We start from the raw sequence: 20,732 nt of genomic DNA, 5'->3' as shown, positions 1-20,732 counted from the left end.
ATATCATATTCCTGGAAACCATCTCAGTAAGTTGTTGTATTCCTCGTGCTTTTTATATTGCATGCCTTACAAATTATGGAAAACAGATCTAAATAAAGGTCTGTCAAACCAGTAGCAATTAAGAGGATCTTAATTGCAGTAGACCTTTGGTTTATGTCTGTGCAGCTCCACTATAAAGCTCCTGCTGCCTGGTGTAGATCACATGCAGACGGCTCTTTCCCCAAATTTTCTTTGGCTGGATCATTTTCCATGCAGCCTTTTTTCATTCAGCGGTAGAATGAAAACTATGTCCTTTCTAACCAACTCTGGTATTAACATCAATTTGAGCATTCCTAAGTAAGAACACAGGCATATAGATATGCAGCCCAAAGGGGAAAAAGTGAACCTTGAGTTACTCATATTACTAATGTGAACAATGCCCTTTTGATGTCTGAGAGCTTGATCTTTCTTCTTATCTGCTGTTCCTCCCCTGTTCTGTCCAAAACAAAAAGACTGTGATCCAAATAAGGAGACAGGCTGGATACTGCCAAAACATCGACACCACATCATTCCTCTAGGAGCCTTTGAGAGGTGAAGTTTATATTAGGGAGGGGGGCACAGTGAGCTCTTGAGTAGCCAAGGCGGGGAGTGGCGGAAAGGGGTAAACGGTGGGAAAGGGCTGTCACTGGGGACTGGGGCTGTCTCCAAACCTCCAGTCAAGTTTAAATCACACAGAGCTCTACCGACTCTCAGTTTGCATCCTCCTCTCCTTTGCTCACTCGCTCTCAGCTCCCTCTGTCTCTCTCCTCCTCTCTGCATCTACCAGTTGCTTCCTCTATCAACCTTGCAAGGACTCTCGTGACGGGTCTTCGTCTGAACATCTGCAACAGCTTTTTACCTACAAAGAAATAAAACCTTTTTTTTTCCTTTCCAAAACCTGCAAGACACTAAAACCCAACTGTCACCATGGAGGCCATCAAGAAGAAGATGCAGATGCTGAAGTTGGATAAGGAGAATGCCATCGACAGGGCAGAACAAGCTGAATCCGACCAGAAGGCAGCAGAGGATAAGTGCAAGCAGGTGAGACATGGCTGATGGTTTTTAAGGGGAACAAAGGATGGATGCCATGGATGACAATGTGTGCTCTTATATAGCACAAGTCGTACTGAATCTGGAGTTAGCTGGGCAATATTTTAATACTATCTCAATATTTCTATGGATAAAAAGATAAGACAACATAAACTTTATTGATCCCACATGAAGTGATGAAATACAAAATACATTAATAACCACGAAGGGAGAGCTGCTACAACAACAGTTACAATCCATTGTCCCAATAAATGAATCCTGAGAAATTGTCAGTTTTAAAGAAACAAAAATATATATATTTTTGTTTTACATTTAATTGGTTTTATGTAATGTATGCATATGGAAACTCTTGTGGATTATTATATGAGTAAATGTATGTACATTTTGCACAGTGTAATATCAGAAAGTATTTTAAAAATGTTGTTTCCAGCAATATCTGGAAAAAATTATTTGATTGATTGATTTTTAGTCCAACAATGGCTTAAATTGAATTCATATTCATCATCTTTTGGACAAAGAAGCGAATATAAGATTAACATACTGGTGTTCTTTTTTATACTGGTGATTATACTGGTTATTGAATGGTCTCAAACAAAAACCTTCGATACTAAAACACTTGTGTTGACTGGCGAAGGGCTCAACACAAAATGTCAACTATTTCCCAGAGTACCAACTGCTGAAGTACAGAGAGCAGCTGATCCTGAACCCTAGGGGCTTGTCTTCTTGTGAAGAAGGTGGTTTATCCCTTCAGGGAGGCACAAAGAGAATACCAGAGTGAAGACTACTAGATATATAATCCATAATGAACCTGAGGAATTAATTGAAGCTATCAAGTGGTACTGCAGGACTTAAAACAACCCATCTAAAGCAGCTGTTGCTCTGAATCTATGGGGACTGCATTACCCAGCATCCTTATCTGATGTTTTTCTGTACCATTTCAGAGGAAACCTCACAAATTCTCTACATCCATATTTGGTGCTGGAGTGCTAGAGCCTCTGGCAGCTTGATATTTCAAGGGCTAACTTGATGACAGCGTACTTGTACCACTTGATACGAGCAAAGTAGAATCTAGAGATGTAATAGGATATTTGAGGTTTCTAAAAGAGCTAATTATTGCACAGTGGGAGGTGGTGTCTTCATCTTGGTGGAACGAGTGGAATGCCAGAGAGCAGCAAGTTGGAGAGGCACGGACAAAGCTAGGATCTACATTAAAGCAAGTGAAAAGAATCCTGTCTTGGGTGGCTAATGCCCTAATCATACCCCCAGAGAGTACAGGGAGTGGCAGTTGTCAGTGGCACTGAACATATGGACCCTCAGTATGTCTTCCACATCAAGAACAGTCAGCAATCCTAGAAGATTATTCAGAGCTCTTTAGTTTGTTTGGGTGGCAGAGATACAAGCTGTCCGAAGAGATGCTGTTGTTGTTGGCATGACTAAATTAACATCGGAGTGTATTTAGGCTGACTGACGGCACTGAAAATACACAAAAACCAATACTCATGTATCAACATCTATTAAACATAACACCAGGTACAGACCACAGCTGCAATTAAAGGGCTAGTTTATCCAAATTATAAAAGAATTTAAACATTCGGCAGCAATGAGTAGTTTCAGAAACAGTGTCCTGGTTAGTCTCAATAATCCACAGTCTTCATCATGAAGGATTTACTTTGGAACTACTTTCTACAGAGGAAATGGTCCTGATGAAAGCCATTGACAGCATGTTCTGTGGATCATCAAGAGTAACAGAAAACATCTCTTTGAATTTCTTAGCCACGCTAAAACGTTTTACTCCAGGGATGAAAGTGAACATTGGTGGAACAGTTTGGTCCAGACTCAAATATCTGAAGTGCTGGATGTATTGCCATGAAGCCTAAAGACTTTGGTGATCTTCATTGGCCTCTAGTGCCAACATGACTATAATATTTGTGACTCTTAGTGAAATGTCTCAACTATTTGATGGTTTGTCGTGACATTTGGTACAGACATTCATGTTCTTCTCAGGATGATTTATTATACCTTTGGTGATCCCTTAACCTCACATCTAGTGCTATTATCAGCTCCAAATATTTCATCCAATATCCTCCAAAATGTATCCAAAACTAATGACATTCACATCAGCTGTGTAGCAAAATCTAGCATGTAAATAAGCTAAACTTCAATGATGAACATAGTAGACATTGTACCACTAAACATCAGCATGTTATCATTGTCATTGTCAGCATTCAAGATTCCTTTATTGTCATTTTCATGATGCACTTTCTTACATAAGGAAACAAAACGTTTCCCTTAAAAGACCAGGAAGAAATTGCATCTAAAAATGTTAGCATGTTGATTCTTACTTTACATTCTTATACATTTCCACAAAGTTGGTTTGGCTTTGCTGTCTGCTTTCTGACTATCCTTCATAATTCTCTTGTTTCAGCTTGAGGATGAGCTGCTCGCTCTGCAGAAGAAACTGAAGGGAACAGAAGATGAGCTGGACAAGTACTCGGAGGCCCTGAAGGATGCTCAGGAGAAACTGGAACTGTCGGAGAAGAAGGCCACAGATGTGAGTTCACCACAAAGACGCCATCTGAAACACATTATCCACATTACAGTGGAACACCACAACCAAAGTTTCAGTCGTATAAAGTATCAATATCCACTCTCTCAGATGGACTGAAATATCGCTGCATGAGTAAAACCAAAATAAGCAGAAATAAGTTATTTTCTATCAAATTAGAGTGAAAAAAACTAACAGTATTCAGTTCAGTATTCAGACATGAGTGTTGCTTTCACTGCTAACATTCCCAGAACAGGCCATGTCTGGACTCGCCTTAATAGCTCAGTTTGGTTGTTCCCACATAGCAACAGAGTGATTAAAACATTAACCCTCAGAAAAGATAATAGTTTAATACAAAGATGAAAAATGTAATCACTGAAATGAAGAAAATTTTCTTTAATAGTTTTCTTTGATAGCAACGAAACAAAGGAATGATAAAAAAATAATAATAATATGACCAAAATTATACCAAAGGTTTATCATTAGATTGAAGGTAAATAAGCCGGATGGGTCATTCAAGCCCAAATCCCTTTTTTGTGTATCAAACACAGAGTGGCACTGTTCAGTATATTTGTCAGTAACTTAACTTTCAAGCCCCTCCTGAGCACCTTAGAATCACTGTATGAAAGAAACGATCGTCCAGGCACGGTATGAATAACTTGCATCTTCTAACCCGTTCAGTCAGTGTTGGGAGCAACTGAGTTTTTGGTGGCTTTCTGAAGTCTGAAACAGAGCTATTTCTCAAGCACAGACAAAACTTGGCCAGCCTGTAGTCGACCTGGAATCTCAGGAATGCAGCTTAAGCAAACAGAGAACCCCATACTGCAGTGTCTAATGAAATCAATGCTCTGGCCTTTTTTTGGGCGGAGATATCACACTTCCCTCTGTCTGGCCTTACAGTACATACCTTGTTGGTGTACAACAAGATGACCATTCACCTTCAAAGAGCATCTATTTGATTTATGGTCTTTTCTTTTGGTTTCTTGGTTCTCTTCTGTCTCATCTTTTATCTAAAGCAGTAAAAGGTTCAACAAAAGAAATGTGGAGACAGACACTGACTCAATTTAGATTGTTCTTCTGGGCAGTCATGTCCAATATTGTTGACATGACACACAAGAAACTTTTCCACAATGTTTTAAAAGACGCATTAAACGTCTTTTTTACTTTTAGGAAGAAGCCTGTTTTGTTGTACACACATATGACTACTAAAGGGGTGACTAATGATTGTTTTCACTAGCTTATTACTTTATTTTTCTCGATGAATTATCTGGTCTAAAAAATGTCAGAAAATATAAAAGGAACCCACAATTACTGTTTTCTTACATGACGTCTATTGTCTGACTAACAATCAAAACTTAATCAAAATAGCTGCTGATTAACCTTCTAATAATCCATTCATCAACTAATTGATTCAGCTCTAACAATGGCTGTGAATTTGAATTGAATGAATGGTGTCAAAAGAAAGCAGTCAGTGAAGTCATCATAGCTCTTAAACTACCAGTGAAACGAGGTTAAGATAAGGCCCTCAAAGGTTAAAGGTCAGATTTCTGTCTCAGATGGCTTATCAAATGCTTTTGGCATCCACTACTTCTTCTTCTAATGTGTTTCACACTGGTTTTACAGACCACTGATACATCACATACATTGTGTAATACAGGAACGCAAGAGAAAATAAACCCAGGAATTGCTATGAAAAACGGGGAAGAGGAGGAGGGGGGTGAGGAGGAGGAGAAGGAGAAGGAGAAGGGGGGCGTAAAAGGAATGTGTCGCCACCCGATGGCTGCGGGTCATGTATGCAACCAAATCAATTTACATTCCTAGCCACTGCAGGTCAACAACCCTTGTTGGAGAGGATTATTACGGCCCCACCCCACCCTTTACCCTACCTCCTCCCGTACGCAGAGGCAGATCGTTGGACCTTTGATTTCCATAAAGTTTACAACAAGACTCCCTCGTTCAAATCTTTACTTATCTATCTAGCTCCTCACACCAGTAATATGTTATGATCTACGTTAGATATGATTCATACATTTATATATGAATCAGATAGATGACTCACATGAGACAACTGCTCTCTCTAATCACAGCAGAAAAATGCAGCCTAAGCAACACCTTATTTGCCATATAAGTCCACAATAGAAAATCCAGACACACTTACATACACACACACACACGCACACACAAACACACCTCTTTTGTGAAGGAAAAGAGCAATGCCTTCCCCCTCCTAAATCCTGTGATGTCATCTGAGACAGGCTTCTTCACAGGATTGGAGGATCTCGCCATAAATTTCCTGAAAACTCCCAGCCCTTTTTTTCCCCATCCCTACACTGCACGTCCCTTATTTCCTGCCCCGAGAAAAAGTTTCCTCGGTGCCTGCAACTTTTGACGCCAATTAGTAACTTTTTTCAAGGATACATACTGCTCTATACGGGTTTACATTTTTACCTTTTGTGAGAAAACAAAGTAATCGACATAATGGAGATGGTCAAGAAGAAAATCCAAGCCCTCCAACAGCAAGTTGATGAGGCAGAAGATCGAGCATTGGCAGTACAAAGGGACTTGGACACTGAACGGGAACTGCGCGAAAAAGTGAGATTATTCAACATTTATCCAATTTAAGAATCAGATCTGCGGAGTATCTTTAACCTCGTGCTCATGTTAATTGGTGACTATAAATAATTGACGCGAACACCGTCAGCGTTCGACTCCAGGTAGCGATAATAATAGTCATATAACACTCCCAGAAGAACTTCAAACCCAACCTCCAAAAGTACATTTGATACTTTTGTGCTCTCGTGTTTCCATAAAGTCATTTTAGAGGCTTATCGGAAAATGAGGAAACATTGTGGCGACATTCCTTCGCAGACTTTTGTTCGGTTGCGTTATCTAATTTAAACACGCCCTATATCGTGTTAAACTGTTTTCAAAGTGGGGTCCGGGGACTCTCAGGGGGTCCTTGAGGGGGCCCCCAGCAAATGAGGGAATATATAATGCCCATTTTAATCATGATTTCATCCATAAGTAACCTAGTGACTGAATGTATGACTATGCTGGTCAGGGGTTTCATACATTTTATACATCTAAAAGCCAAAAGCTTATCAAATTGGGGTCTGTGGTCTAATTTTCAGTTTCTTTATGTGAAAAAGTTTGACAACCAGTGGTGTAAAACACCCAGAAGTACTCCCGGCACTTTAAGTATCCAATATAATGTCAGTGTGGTTGTATGAATACAGATTTATAATGTTTTATAAGCTTGGATTAGTTCCATTAGCTGTTTCAGACATTTGGAAATGCCAGTTTTGTCCAAAGTATTTGTTCTGCTCACCCTTTTAGCTGTTTGCCCTACTAAAAATGGGCACAACTCTTAAATGAGGAGCGGCAATCCACCCTGCTCCTCCTTGGCCTCTTGCTACACAGGAAGAAGAGAGCAGAGGTGGTTATCTGTGACATCAGTCCCACAGGAAACAGGCAGAGAAGAAGCAGTCTGTCGTCTCCTAAGACATACACAGGCTAACAGTACAATAGTCAAGCTAGCTGTGCCACTTAAAATGTGTCACAGGGTTTAAACGTTGCCAGACCATGAGTCTACATCAGCATGTTTTTATTTTAGGCCATCTGGTCAAAGTACAGTGTCTGGTCAAGCTGCAAAGTTCAGAACATCATCAAATTCATCACGGTTGTTAAGAGTGAAATGGATTACACTTAAGAAATCTGTAGCAGGGGGGAAAGAAAACAGGAACACATGCGATATCAGTGTGTTGCACATGATTCCTGACAGTAAGTAGGGATAAAATAAAAAAAACAGCATTTAGGTAATTTCACTGCAAGGAATGAGTATGCATGACTGAACAAGGAACTTACATCTGCTCCAAATCTTCCAAACAGACACGAAACATTTTTGAAGCTTTAACAATACTAAACCGCATCCTTCCTCTTGAAGCAAAAACATGTTTCCTGGCTGACCTATGACCTCTCCTGCTGTACTGCTATAGGCCGAGGGCGATGTGGCATCCTTGAACCGCAGGATCCAGCTGGTGGAGGAGGAGCTGGACCGTGCTCAGGAGAGACTGGCTACAGCCCTGCAGAAGCTGGAGGAGGCTGAGAAGGCTGCAGATGAGAGTGAAAGGTGACCATCAACACAGACCACATGAGAGGAGATTTATCTTCACTCAGCAACGGAGATTAAAGTTTAGAATTGATTGCCACCATAGATGTTTTATTAGTAGTCATAATGTAGTAACTACAACATGTAGATCAACAGTTCATTAACTGCTTATGGCTGTGGAAGTTATAAATTAGCACTTTGTCTACATAAAATACTACACTACAGTCAAAGACATAGCTGTAACTATTAACAGTTTAGTAACATAACACAAGTAAGTGAAGGTAACATAGTTTCCTTGAATACTGTAACATCCTTTTTAAAATTCTTTAAAAATGTTTGTGACTAAAAACACCAAAATCTTGATTATATAGAAGAACTGAAGAAGTTCATCCAATCTTAGTGTTCATCACAGTTTTGTCCTTGCATGATGTCTTTTTTTAGTGTTTTCTTTAGTATAAGTTTTGAAATATGTAATGACAAAAATGGGAAATGTAATCTGTCAGTCAAGATCAATGACTGTTGAGTTTCTGGTTCTGAAAATATTGAACCTCAAACAGCCCAGGATATAATGTTTGGACCAAAGCAGGATGATTTACCACATGAACTGTGTATGTCATTAAATAAATGGTATGTTGAATTGAAATTGACACCTCATACTGATGAAATGTAAATGTCTGATAATCCTTTGTTGCATCAGTAATGTTAGAAATGTGTTGCACTAAAACGTGTGTATATTTCCTGTCATTAGAGGCATGAAGGTGATTGAGAACAGAGCCATGAAAGACGAGGAGAAGATGGAGATTCAGGAGATGCAGCTCAAAGAGGCCAAGCACATCGCTGAGGAGGCCGACCGCAAATACGAGGAGGTGGGGCGGAACAGAGATCACATTTCAACTTAGTTTCGTTTTTTAGATGAAGATGACGCTGATGTTGTATTTTTTGTTTTTCCCTGATCGTGATTTTGTGTTTCTTCTACGTCAGGTTGCCCGTAAACTGGTCATCCTCGAGGGTGAGCTGGAGAGAGCAGAGGAGAGGGCAGAAATTGCTGAACTGTAAGTTTCAGACAAGATTTAAACATACTAAATACCAGAAAGCGTTATTGAAAAGGGTTTATAATGTTTTCCTCTGTTCCTACAGCAAGTGTGGTGACCTGGAGGAAGAGTTGAAGAATGTCACCAACAACCTGAAGTCTCTAGAGGCTCAGTCTGATAAGGCGAGTTGTTTATCTATACTAGCTTCTTTCATATCAGCTTGCTGCTTGACCTGACAACTTCTCACATTAACACTCATAGTTTTAACCCAGTGCAAGCACTCAGCAGTTCACTTGAATATTATATTTTCTAAAAGTAGAAAAATCGTTACTTATTCATTTAACCTGTCCATACCTGTCCAGAATGAGCTTCAAGACTGTAAAACTAGCATCTAATTAAAAAAAAAAGACAAATGTAATGTAAAATCTGTATTAATAAATTCACAACATAACTACTGAGCATGAAAAGTAAACATCATAATGTTACTGTTTTTGATATTAACTGATTTCCTTTATCTATCTCTCTGTTCATACAGTACTCTGAGAAAGAAGACAAATATGAGGAGGAGATCAAAGTCCTGAATGACAGACTTAAGGAGGTAGGTGGATCTGCTCGAGCTACACTTTCTGAAGTGAGTGAAGCTGTTTCTGTACGATTAACATGTGTGTTGTCTTTCCAAAGGCGGAGACCCGTGCAGAATTTGCAGAAAGGACAGTGGCTAAGCTGGAAAAGTCCATAGATGACTTAGAAGGTACACTTTTAATCATACTTTTAGTTTCTCTTTACTTTCATTGATGTTCATTTCCTCTTATACTCTGATCTGACCTTTCTGATTTCTCTCTTTTCTTCTCCTTGTTTCCCTGCACAACTTTGCATTTTCCTCTGAACCTGCTTTCCTTTTCTGCCCTGCCTGACCTTTGACCTGCAGACGAACTGTATACTCAGAAGCTGAAATACAAGGCTATCAGTGAGGAGCTGGATAATGCCCTCAATGATATGAACACCTTGTAAACCTTGCATTTGGCTCATGATGTTTTCACTTTCCCTGTTGTCTCCTTGCCACCTGATTGGAAGCACTTTGTCTTTTCTGCCTTTCCTTTTGTTTCTTGTTTTCCACTAAACTAAAAAGCTCAATAAAGATATTTTCTCTTTTACCTTGTCTTCTGTCTTTTCAACTGAGCCTGCTTTTCACAGCTCTGCCACTGTACTTTTCCTCATTTATGGTTGAAGGTTAAACACTATGCCTTAGTTATACAGTCAGTAACACACTTATACAGCATAAAGTTTTTATATTTATTGACCACAATAGAAAGGTCAAATTTATTGGTTTCCATATTGTGCACCAGTGAGTTCCTTTCGATTTACCTTCAATAAAATCATTCATGTTTTTTTTACTGCTCTATACTACTGCATTTTATATCTGCTGTCACTTCTTTTATTGCAGAGAACCTATCGCATGCTAAAGAGGAAAACATAGGAATGCACCAAGTCCTGGACCAAACACTGCAGGAGCTCAATAGCTTGTAAAATGCGAAGAAGAACACCAAACGATCAAAAAAAGCCCCATTGTTTTGTTAAAAGATATTTTCTAAATGCCATCCATCTTCTGTAATGTCACTCTTATCCCTGGTTGATAAAACACATGTACCCCTTTTATATATTTATGTGTCTTTTGTTCCTTTCCCCCTTTTTATAACATTTTTGGGTCCACATGATTTTCAATTGTGTTATTGACCAAACTGAGAACAAATAAAACTGATGATGATGATGACGGTGTCCATGTTGCTGCTGCTTCAACTAATTTGATGAGTTGACCGCGTGTGTGTGTGTGTGTGTGTGTGTGTGTGTGTGTGTGTGTGTGTGTGTGTGTGTGTGTGTGTATCTATGTGATGCTACAGACGGGTGACAAATTAAAGGAAAACTTTTAAGTGCCTTAGTAAAGTGTTGGGCCACCACGTGCTACTTCAGTGCTCCTTGGCATCAATTCTACAAGTATCGGACGCTACTGGAGGGATGAACAACATTCTTCTAAAAGATATTCCATCATTTGGTGTTTTGATGATGGTGTTTATTTGGATTGAGAAAAAATGGATTGTGACTGTGAAGGCCAAAACATGTGATTCACATAATTTTCATACTCAAGCCATTCAGTGAGCCCTCGTGCCCTATGGATGGGGGCCACTCCCATCAGGATAGAAATGTATCATCATAGGATAAAGGTGATCACTCAGACTTTGTATTGATTTGAAGTAGTCAAACGATGCCAACAGAATGCCCCCCACAACATAACAGAGCCACTGAATGTCCTCACTGTAGGGGTCAAGTATTCATGCCTGTACCTGCTTTTTTATTTAACTTGTCATCCATCTGTATGTACTATCTGTGTTTGTGTATGTCTGTAAGGCAATTTCAAAACAAAGCCAAAGATTCGTAGCCTGAGAGGAGCTCACCCTTTAGTTTACATGTGCTGACATGTAGTGTTTTCAGTGCACTCTGCACAGAAGGTGAATTCTTCAAATGCAAGACTGGAGATATGGCTCAGCTGCCGACCCCTTGGCTGCACATAACAGTAGTGTCAATGAGTATAGAGATTGTATGTTTTCTTAAGATATATGGAACTTATAATTATCTCCTTATTAACCAGCAATTGAATTCATCTTTATATAAGCACTCTACAATTAAAATGTATTATTACAATGGAAACACAAATACTTTTTACGAGCCTTGTTAATACATAATATGAATAATCTATGTAGGATGGCATATTGAAAATTGGTACCACTTTTAAATATCATGTAATCAATTAGTTAACGGAGACATTGCCACGTAGATGACGATAATGTTCATCAGCTTTTCTGGTTTCTGTTTCTAACTGAAGAAATAACCCCTTGAATTGAATTGAAGACCACAATGTGAAAACACTCTTGTTATAAGCAGGGTCATAAGAACTGAGGACACTAAGGGATAGTCAGGTGCCCAAATGAACACTGAAATAGGTTTTCTGTAATAGTTCATCTGAAGTTTATATGAGGCTTCAGCAGTCTAAGTTATCATATCAAGTGGATATCTTACACATTTACTGTCTAGCAATGGCTATATTGGAAAGTAGATTTTTGTTAACATTTGTCTGGAAACCTGTGAAGACAAACACCATGGCTCCACTGTAGTAGGCTGTCGTGATTTTTCGGAAATGCTGTATCCCTGAAAAACACATTCACATCTCATAGTTGTCCGTAGATATTTACAAACTGAAGAACAAACATGAAAGGCCCTTAAGATTGTTTTTGGCATGTGGGAAAATTTTTGTCATTTCCTCTTTTTTTAGGAGTATGAAAGGCATGTACAGGAAGTTGATTTATCTGATTTTAGCTTTTGGCCAACAGGCTGGTGTAGGCCAAAAAAAAGAAGACATTTTGAACCAGAATAAAGTAAATTTCTTAGGAGAAAATAATGGCTGTGGTATTATAGTCGCAGAAGACAGTATTTCACCTTGTTTCCTTAATCTCTGATAACATATTTAGGTTATTTTAGGATACAGTTTAGTAGCCTAAATATAGTACATACTGGTTCTTTAACCGTAAATCTAATTATGGGTCATCATGGCTCATCTGATGTGAAGCATTGGGTTGCGTTTCAATCAAATTTGTGATCTGGCTGCTGAAAACAAACTGAAATGAATTGAGAAAAAATAGATTACATGATAGCTTCACAATTTTCAAATATGTCATAAAACAACAGTCAGGTGCCCAGATGACAGTGAAAGAGGTTTAACCCCATGATATCACTCCTGCTATTCATACTGAACATTAAAAGATCCCCATCAAATGTACTTTCAATTTAAGTGACAAAATACACAGCGTGTCCACACAGTAATTTTGTGTAAAAATGCTTTTAAAAGTTTATCTGTAGCTGGTATGAGGCTTCGGCAGTCTGAGTTAGTCACATCAAGTGGTGGCTTCTAGTAATCAGTGAACAGGAAGAATGATTATGGCATGTAAACCTGTGTCAGTACTGTACTTCAGTATAATTTCAATGTACTTGTGCAGTGTGAAGTGTGCAGGGTCACATTTCAGATGTCTATGAGTTGTTCACAGCTCCACAAAATAGTGATTTTCCCTCTAAACTTCTCACATGGTTTCATTGTTCACATGATCCAATATTTCAACAAATATCAAACAATAGAGAAAAAGTAAAAAAAACTGACAACAGATTTGTGTACGAGAAAAGTGTCAGAACCACCCCTCAAGTATATCTGATGACCCTTTGGAGGGTTTTATAAAAATATTTTGTAAATAAATCATGACCTGGACTTATTTGGAGCACACATCGGCTTAAATGGTGTCACAATACCAATACCATGCCAGATTTTTGACTTTTTTCCATCAAATATCTTTATTTTACATTCCAAAATCTACATGAACTAATGAATACATTTCCAAATAGGGGATAAATCTTTCTTCATAAGAAATGATCTCCCTTATAAGTCATGTCAGTATCCATGAAAAAGAACTGAACATGGATTTAGGTGGGCTTAATGGGTACACTTACCCTAACACTGAAAACATTTGAAAATTAGAAAAGTAATCAAAAAGTAATCAAATGTAATAAATTACATTACTTTGACTAAGTAATTGAAATAGTTCCATTACTTATTACATTTTAAATATGATAACTAGTAATCTGTAATCTATTACATTTCCAGAGTAACATTCCCAACCCTGGTTATATAATACTTTAACTACATTTGGCTGCTAATCCTTACTTCAACATTGCTGTATTGGTTCTTTCATTTGAGTAAAAGCTCTGAATACTTCATCCACCACTAATAGTTTCTAAAATGTAGTTGTTAGAGCAGGAGTGTCAAACATACGGCCCGTGGTCCAGAACCGGCCTGGCAAAGGGTCCACTCCGGCCCACTGGATAACTAAGTATGAAAATTGCAGAATACTTAAGTCCAAATTTTCAACAAAACACATTGCTGTTCTCGCTTATTTTTGCACACCATTCTCAGTCAAGTCTTCTGATCTTTCTGTAGATGTTAAACTTGAGATAAAGGCCTTGCAACATGATTCAGATTTTAAGGACACATTTTATCAGTATCTCTTTCCAGGGTAACCCCAAACTGACAGGCCTGTCTGCAAAAATAATGTACACATTTGGGACGACTTATCTAATCTTTTTAAGGCATCTTAAGGCCTGTTCATCTGCTTAGTGAAAATATGTTTTATTATAGAAAAGTCATAATATATTTTATATACATTACTTATTATTCATCTATAAATAATAGTTGGCTCTCAACTCTGTCATTGAGAAGTCACCTCGGTCAGATGGATATTTTCTGTTATATTCATCAAATATATGTTCAGAATGGATTTATAAATGAGTTTATGTCAATAAAAAGTTAAAAAGGTACACCTAATGTTTGTTCTTTGTGTTACAGACAATATTAGATGTGGTTTATCACAAACACAAATTACTTTTTCAACAGAAGTTTACATTATGATGGAGTTGAAAAAAATCAAGCCCTCAGCTGCAAAAAGTGCAATTTAAGTAAAAGAAAAAAAATAACTGGTAAATTTGCCCATTACAGGATTTAATAGCCAAGACTTTAATCTTTTAAAATATATTTTCCCAGCAAAATTAAATAATAAAAATCAGAATCCCCAAAAAATAAGGTTTTGTCCCAATTCTAAAGAATCACTGAACACAGTTATTATGCAGTGGATTTTAATGGTTTGGCCCAAGTGAGGTCAAATATGTCTGTAGTCCTTGAACTAAAATGAGTCTGACACCCCTGTTAGAGGAAGTGAACGCCCTCTGGTCCCAGACATAAACCTGCTGACCAGCAGGCGGCGCCTCTCTGATCAGCAGCTCGCTGCTCCGCCGCGCGGGATTTCCGCAATAATATCAACTATGGCGAAGACATACGACTATTTGTTTAAATTGCTGTTAATCGGGGACTCCGGTGTCGGCAAGACATGTGTCCTGTTCAGATTTTCGGAAGACGCCTTCAACTCGACCTTCATCTCCACTATAGGTGTGTTTTTATTATTTAGGTGATGTGAAACTGTGTCTGTTTACAGTATTGTAAATGGGCTCTGCGGTCCCGTCTAATTGCTGGTTTTGCTATGCTACGTTGGGTCTTTATTTAAGAGTATTTTCTCTTTTCTCAATAATACAGTTCGTTGTGCGTTAATGTATAAGTACTATGAAACGCATGTATCTTGGATTACACATGGGGATAATTGTTTCTTGTGTGTTTTTTGTATGAGGCTAATTTCTGGAGAGCAGGAAGTAGTCATGCCGGTAGCATTAGCTGTTAGCCGCTAGGCCCCGTCTACAGCCTGGGAAAGAACCGGAAAGTCATATGTAACACGCAATTGCTGATTCATTTCAACATTTAAAAAAGCGCTGATGTTCTTTTATGACTTTATTATTGCTGTCTGCCGTGACAAGCAAACTGACCGCCGTATATTTCCAGCATAAGTGTCATTATCGTGTCATACCAAGCTAGGAAGCTACGGTTATGATTGACATGTATGATCCTCTTTTATCCCTCCAGGCATCGATTTCAAGATTAGGACAATAGAGCTTGACGGCAAGAAGATAAAGTTACAGATATGGTGAGTTCCTCTTAATGATAATGATAATGCTGCATGACGTGGCGTTTTGCTGTGTTTTTGCTAAAAAGCATAGATAGCACTCTAGTTTTATTGAGTCCTTGATGTGCCATTTGACAGGATGTGATCCAGAAATAAATATCCACACATCTTAAATTCAGTTGAGCAGAAGGACAGGCTCACATTTTTAAAGCCTATTTTAAAACAGTCATGTCCCTAAATTAACATATAGGTTTTTCATGCCATAATCATACCTCTTGTTCATAATGGCCATTAAAAAGATCCATTCATAATGCACTTACAATGTAAATGATGGGGTGCTAAAATCCACTAGGATGTGTTTAAACGTTTATCTAAAGCTAACAAAGCTTCAGCCATCCAAATGAGTCAAATTAAGTAGATATCTTTTAAACAGTCTTTTTAGTGCTACAGCCCCTCTTTTTGTTACTGTACTTCCGCCACAGCTCAACAGGAAAACACAAAGAGGAAATTTGATGCTAAAAAAAACTAAGTGTGACAGATATCCACTTGACGTGACTAACTCAGACTGCTGAAGCCTCATATCAGCTACAGATAAACATTTAAATGTAAATGTGTGTGTGTGTGTATATTTTATGACTTAAACTTTTATTGAACATTTTCAATACCACACCACAATACCACCAAAAACAATTAACTAAAGAAACAGAGAAAAAGAAAAAGAAAATCGATCTACACACCAGCAAATACCAATATACATCATGCACACACAAAGTGGGGAAAAAAAGGAAACAAACAACAACAACAACACCAGACCAAAGCAAAAAACGAAATGAGAACATGCAGGTCGGAGCAATTCCAGAGATCAGAAGATGTTGGATATATATCTGCAACCAAAACCCCTTCCATCCCCCTCCACACTGCGAATTATAACACCCAGTCCCTCGCCATGGCGCCAAGAATAAGTACCCCTGCGCCTGACATCATGCCCTACGCCGAAAATTACAAATAAATAAATTCTAAATATTTGCTCCACTTATATGATATTTTCCACTTCTTTCTGTCTGGTTAAAAGAAATCTTACCCCATCATTATCTGCCTGCTGATCATGATACTAGTTTGTATCCAGTCTGCTACTGGTTTTGAGATATGCTTGAGGGGGCGAGGATTCCTGAGAACGTATAACCCTGGACCAAATTCGTATTTGGTCTCCGTGATCGTGCATTAAAGAGCCCTCCCCTGCCCTACACTCTTTCAGACCCAGCCTGAACGGAGTTCAATAGAAACGATGGAATATCTTAAATTGTATCAGCCTTGTTTTAATATCCCTAGATACCTGCCTGGGAATCCCCGAGATAACATCCTATTCCTTTCCTAGTGAGTCCTAGGTCCCTTTCCCAAACAGTTTTAAGAGCCAAACTATCCTGTTACGATCAACATCGTTATCCATGAGTAAGGAGTAGTAAATAGAGGCCTCATGACCCCACCCGAAAATGGCCAAGATGTGCTTTAGCAGATCCATACCCTAGGGCTGCTCGATTATGGAAAAAATCATAATCACGATTATTTGGGTCAAAATTGAAATCACGAATATTAAAACGATTTTTTTTAACTTTAGAAACATGCTGCATTTATTTAGTTTTTTTAAATATTAGTTTATTTATTAGTTCTTGTCCATTCGGCTTAATTAATTTTCTCTCCCAGCAGCAGTCTTTTATCTGCCGCTTAACGCAACACACATCAGAAAATGTGCGGAGATATTAGTGCTGAGCGAGTTAAGATGACGATAGTTCACACATCACATCCTGCTTTTTAATAATTAGTCAGCATTGTCTGACGCAGGCTAGAAACTCTGCACTTTCATTTACAGTTAAAACATTTCGCCGTGTGTTTCAGCTTCTGTCAAACTAACAGTGCTACGGCGGCTTCCGGTGGCTTCTGATCTAAGCTTTTCAAAATAAAACCTTTTGTTATTGAGCGCTATCTCATTATTATTAAAAATCATTTCCCCCCCGATTGTATTATTTTTCAGATCTTTTTAAACATTTCCTCCAAGTGTTACATATTTCTTCTTTAAACTTCCCTTTACACTTCTCTACACCAGCCTGCTGGCCACAGCTGATGTCAGATAAACCAACTTCCTGTATGTGCCTTTCATACTCCTAAAATAGAGGAAATGACAAAAACTTTGCTACATGCCAAAAATCAATCTTAAGGGCCTTTCATGTTTATTCTTCAGTTTGTAAATATCTACGGACACTTTTGAGATGTGAATTTGTTGGTGTTTCTTCAGGGATACAGCTGGCCAGGAGCGTTTCCGAACAATCACGACAGCCTACTACAGAGGAGCCATGGTGTGTGTCTTCACAGGTTTCCAGAGAAATGTTAACAAAAATCTTCTTTACAACGTAGCCATTGCTGATGAGCTCTATTAACACAGAGGCATTTGATTTACTGTCCTCTACAGGGAATCATGCTTGTCTACGACATCACGAACGAGAAGTCTTTTGAAAATATCAAGAACTGGATAAGGAACATTGAGGAGGTACAGCGTGCATATATGTATACCGGCACCGATATAACCTCCTTTCCTTGATGAGCATGTTTTTAAATGAAGTTTCTCTCCTCCTCATCCAGCATGCATCATCTGATGTGGAGAAGATGGTCCTCGGGAACAAATGTGACATCAATGACAAGCGGCAGGTGTCCAAAGACCGGGGAGAGAAGGTGAGAAGTTTAATTGAAGTTATATCTGCTCTGACGGATGTCTTGTTTAATATATTCAGGAGGCCATGGCCAGATGGTACCAGTGCACAGTTATTTTAATTGGATGTCAACAAACTTGGTAAAATGTACCTGGTTGTAATTTTCTCTGACTCTCTTTTTAGCTTGCTTTAGAGTATGGGATCAAGTTCATGGAAACCAGCGCAAAGGCTAACATCAATGTGGAAAATGTAAGGGGCCACTCTTCCTTGACATATAATATGTTTTAAAAGATGCATCAGAAATGTGACGCGTGTATTTGCTCTGCTCACAGGCATTTTTGACACTTGCCAGAGACATCAAATCAAAAATGGACACAAAATTGGTAAGATGAACGCTTTGATCATACAAATGAATATTATGTACTGTGGGAAATAGAAAAAAGCAGCTCTTAAATCAACAGCATGGTGCCTCCGGTTGTAGAAAAGTACATGAGCATTGAAACCAGATTAAAGCCTCCACACAAATCACTCCAAATGTAAGAGCGGTGACATGTTTTTTTGTTGTTTCCCTTCAGGAGGGCAACACGCCGCAGGGGAGCAGTCATGGAGTCAAGATCTCAGAGCCTCAGAAAAAGACTAGCTTCTTCCGCTGTAGCCTACTCTGAGGACAGAGGCCTACGATACTGGCTGCCAGCTGGCTGGACATAAATGGACTGTGCTTGCTTTTAGCACTCCCCCCCTCCTCCTTTCTCCCATCCATGGCCAGTCCACACAAACCATGATACTCCCATAAGTGGAGGACTCTCCCTCCTTTCTTCCTCTTCTGAAAGCTTCCAGTGGTGCATCTCTTCCATCTTAAGGAGAAAAGCTATCTTCAGGGGTCAGACCACTTGACTGGTGAAGAACGCAACCAGGAGCACATCTTCAGATGTTCCATATCACACAGATAACAGGCTCGTACTTCTGATGTTAGTCTCTTTGTATTACACGCTCATATTTCACACAGCCGGTAGCACAACTGTTAAAAGTTCCACATTGGAGGGAGAAATCGTTTAATTAATGTCAAGAGTTTGGGATTGAAATACAAATGTGATATTTAGATCTATTTTTATTAGTGCTCTTTCCCTTTTTATGTGATAAATGTCAGCCAGAGACTGATGGGCTTGAACTCCAGTTAAACAGAGTTGCGCACTTTCATTTCAGCAGTTGAGAATCATACCGAGTCTAATGAGCATAACGCAGTCAAGGGATCAGAGAGGAATTGGATTACAAGGTTTTCCATTTGATTTTTGCTCCTTTTCTTTGTGTGTAATCATTGACAATCATTTGCTGTGACCACAAATGGGCATTTCATCTAGCCTTAATCATCACTGTTTATGTCACAGATAAACTGCCTCCAATTCTTCGTAGCCTTTTCGTCTAAGCTTTCAAAAGCAGTTTAGCTCTTAAAAGATCAGCAGAGCATTGATTCGGTGACATTTCCCTGCCTAGTCTTTCTCCATGAGAAAGTATTCAACATTCATTGTTAACTATTTAGTTGTAAGTACACATTTTGGGAATATTTCCAGAAGTACTTCCTGTATAATTTCAGTTAACATCTACAATATAAAAACATCCGTCACTGGCTTTCTTGATTAATCACTTAACTGTTTGGTCTATAAAATCCAAATTTCATCTGACCAACATCCCAAAACTGCCAAAATATTCGGTTCACTATCAGAGAAAGAAAGGCAACAAATCCTCACATTTGAGTAGGTGGAACTAGCGAATGTTTGGCAATTTTGCTTGAAAAAAAATTAACAAAGTAGTTGTTTCGTAGTTTGTCTCGAATGACTTTAAATTGTTGCCTTTTGATTTGAGTGAAAGTTTTGTAGCAGCTCTGGTCGACTGTCAAGCTAAATGATGTCTCTGGTGATTTGATCAGCAATTAAAATCACTGTAAGCTCCTTGCCCCCTTACCTCCGGCCCCCTCTGCTCTTATGCAGCTCTCCTTGCACTTTACCAGTAACTCGTGTTTTGTGTGTAGTCTGTGCCAAGTGATAGTTTTGCAATACAAAAATACAATTACTTTATTGATTTATTGAGTCTTGGTAATATAAGGGGCATAATTCAAAAATTTTACTACACCTACTTATTAATGAATATCTCTTTTGATATTTCACTGCTGGTGATCCACTGTCTTGGTAATAGTTCACTGATAAGCATTGCCCTGATTTACTTCAACAGCCCTCTATATTTATGAAAACAAGAAGAAGAAGAAGAAGAAGAAAAAAAAAAAGCTCTTTCTATGCTACTGCCCTGCCAAACTTTAAAAAGTGATATTTTCTTGGCTGAATACAGGCTTGACTGAAGCTTAAAAATGGTCCCATTTGTAGTATTGTTTATTTTCTTGTGTGTGTGTGTGTGTGTGTGTGTCATTGTGGCTCTTTAGTTTGACAGCTAGGTGGCACCAGAGGCACGGTATGCATTGTGGATGTCCACCCAAACTCCAAATTTTAATCAGTATTTTTAAGAACAACACGGTTGATTACACATTTGTGATGCAAATGTCTACACTGTCTACTCGTATTGAACATTTGATGTTGAGTCTTGATCTGGTTCCATTGTTCCTCGTCTTTTCCTCCATTTGTCACTAGTCTGAAAATCAAACTCCTACATGCACAACATTGAGGGGGG

At 38.6% G+C, this 20,732-nt stretch overlaps 2 protein-coding genes across 4 annotated transcripts; both read left to right on the top strand.

Annotated features, from left to right (window-relative positions):
- The first annotated feature begins 734 nt into the window (after positions 1-734).
- On the top strand, positions 735-10,408 carry LOC128368594 (tropomyosin alpha-1 chain-like). Of its 3 annotated transcripts, none has more exons than XM_053329442.1 (9): positions 735-1,059; positions 3,494-3,619; positions 7,609-7,742; positions 8,470-8,587; positions 8,703-8,773; positions 8,859-8,934; positions 9,288-9,350; positions 9,434-9,503; positions 10,197-10,408. In XM_053329442.1, exons 1-9 carry the CDS (start codon positions 946-948, stop codon positions 10,277-10,279), a joined length of 855 nt encoding a protein of 284 aa, XP_053185417.1. In that variant the 5' UTR covers positions 735-945; the 3' UTR covers positions 10,280-10,408. The 3 variants fall into 3 exon arrangements, with proteins under 3 accessions (XP_053185417.1, XP_053185419.1, XP_053185418.1); XM_053329444.1 differs by lacking the exon at positions 10,197-10,408 and adding an exon at positions 9,681-9,896; XM_053329443.1 differs by lacking the exons at positions 735-1,059; positions 3,494-3,619 and adding an exon at positions 5,921-6,205.
- Positions 10,409-14,629: 4,221 nt separating this feature from the next.
- LOC128368612 (ras-related protein Rab-8A-like) lies at positions 14,630-19,857 on the top strand. The gene is made up of 8 exons (XM_053329465.1): positions 14,630-14,789; positions 15,315-15,375; positions 17,645-17,705; positions 17,819-17,896; positions 17,989-18,078; positions 18,240-18,305; positions 18,389-18,439; positions 18,632-19,857. Exons 1-8 carry the CDS (start codon positions 14,666-14,668, stop codon positions 18,719-18,721), a joined length of 621 nt encoding a protein of 206 aa, XP_053185440.1. The 5' UTR covers positions 14,630-14,665; the 3' UTR covers positions 18,722-19,857.
- The last annotated feature ends 875 nt before the right edge of the window (positions 19,858-20,732 follow it).

Source organism: Scomber japonicus, chromosome 12 (genome assembly GCF_027409825.1).
Source record: "Scomber japonicus isolate fScoJap1 chromosome 12, fScoJap1.pri, whole genome shotgun sequence".
NCBI classification, from domain to species: Eukaryota; Metazoa; Chordata; class Actinopteri; order Scombriformes; family Scombridae; genus Scomber; species Scomber japonicus.
This window is presented reverse-complemented; position numbering and strand designations above follow the sequence as displayed.

Coding starts and splice junctions, on each gene's coding strand:
- LOC128368594 (XM_053329442.1), top strand. CDS start 946: ATGGAGGCCATCAAGAAGAAGATGCAGATGCTGAAGTTGGATAAGGAG. Junction 1,060..3,493: donor CAGAGGATAAGTGCAAGCAG/GTGAGACATGGC, acceptor CTCTTGTTTCAG/CTTGAGGATGAGCTGCTCGC. Junction 8,588..8,702: donor CCGACCGCAAATACGAGGAG/GTGGGGCGGAAC, acceptor CTTCTACGTCAG/GTTGCCCGTAAACTGGTCAT.
- LOC128368612 (XM_053329465.1), top strand. CDS start 14,666: ATGGCGAAGACATACGACTATTTGTTTAAATTGCTGTTAATCGGGGAC. Junction 15,376..17,644: donor AAGATAAAGTTACAGATATG/GTGAGTTCCTCT, acceptor GTGTTTCTTCAG/GGATACAGCTGGCCAGGAGC. Junction 17,897..17,988: donor GGATAAGGAACATTGAGGAG/GTACAGCGTGCA, acceptor CTCCTCATCCAG/CATGCATCATCTGATGTGGA.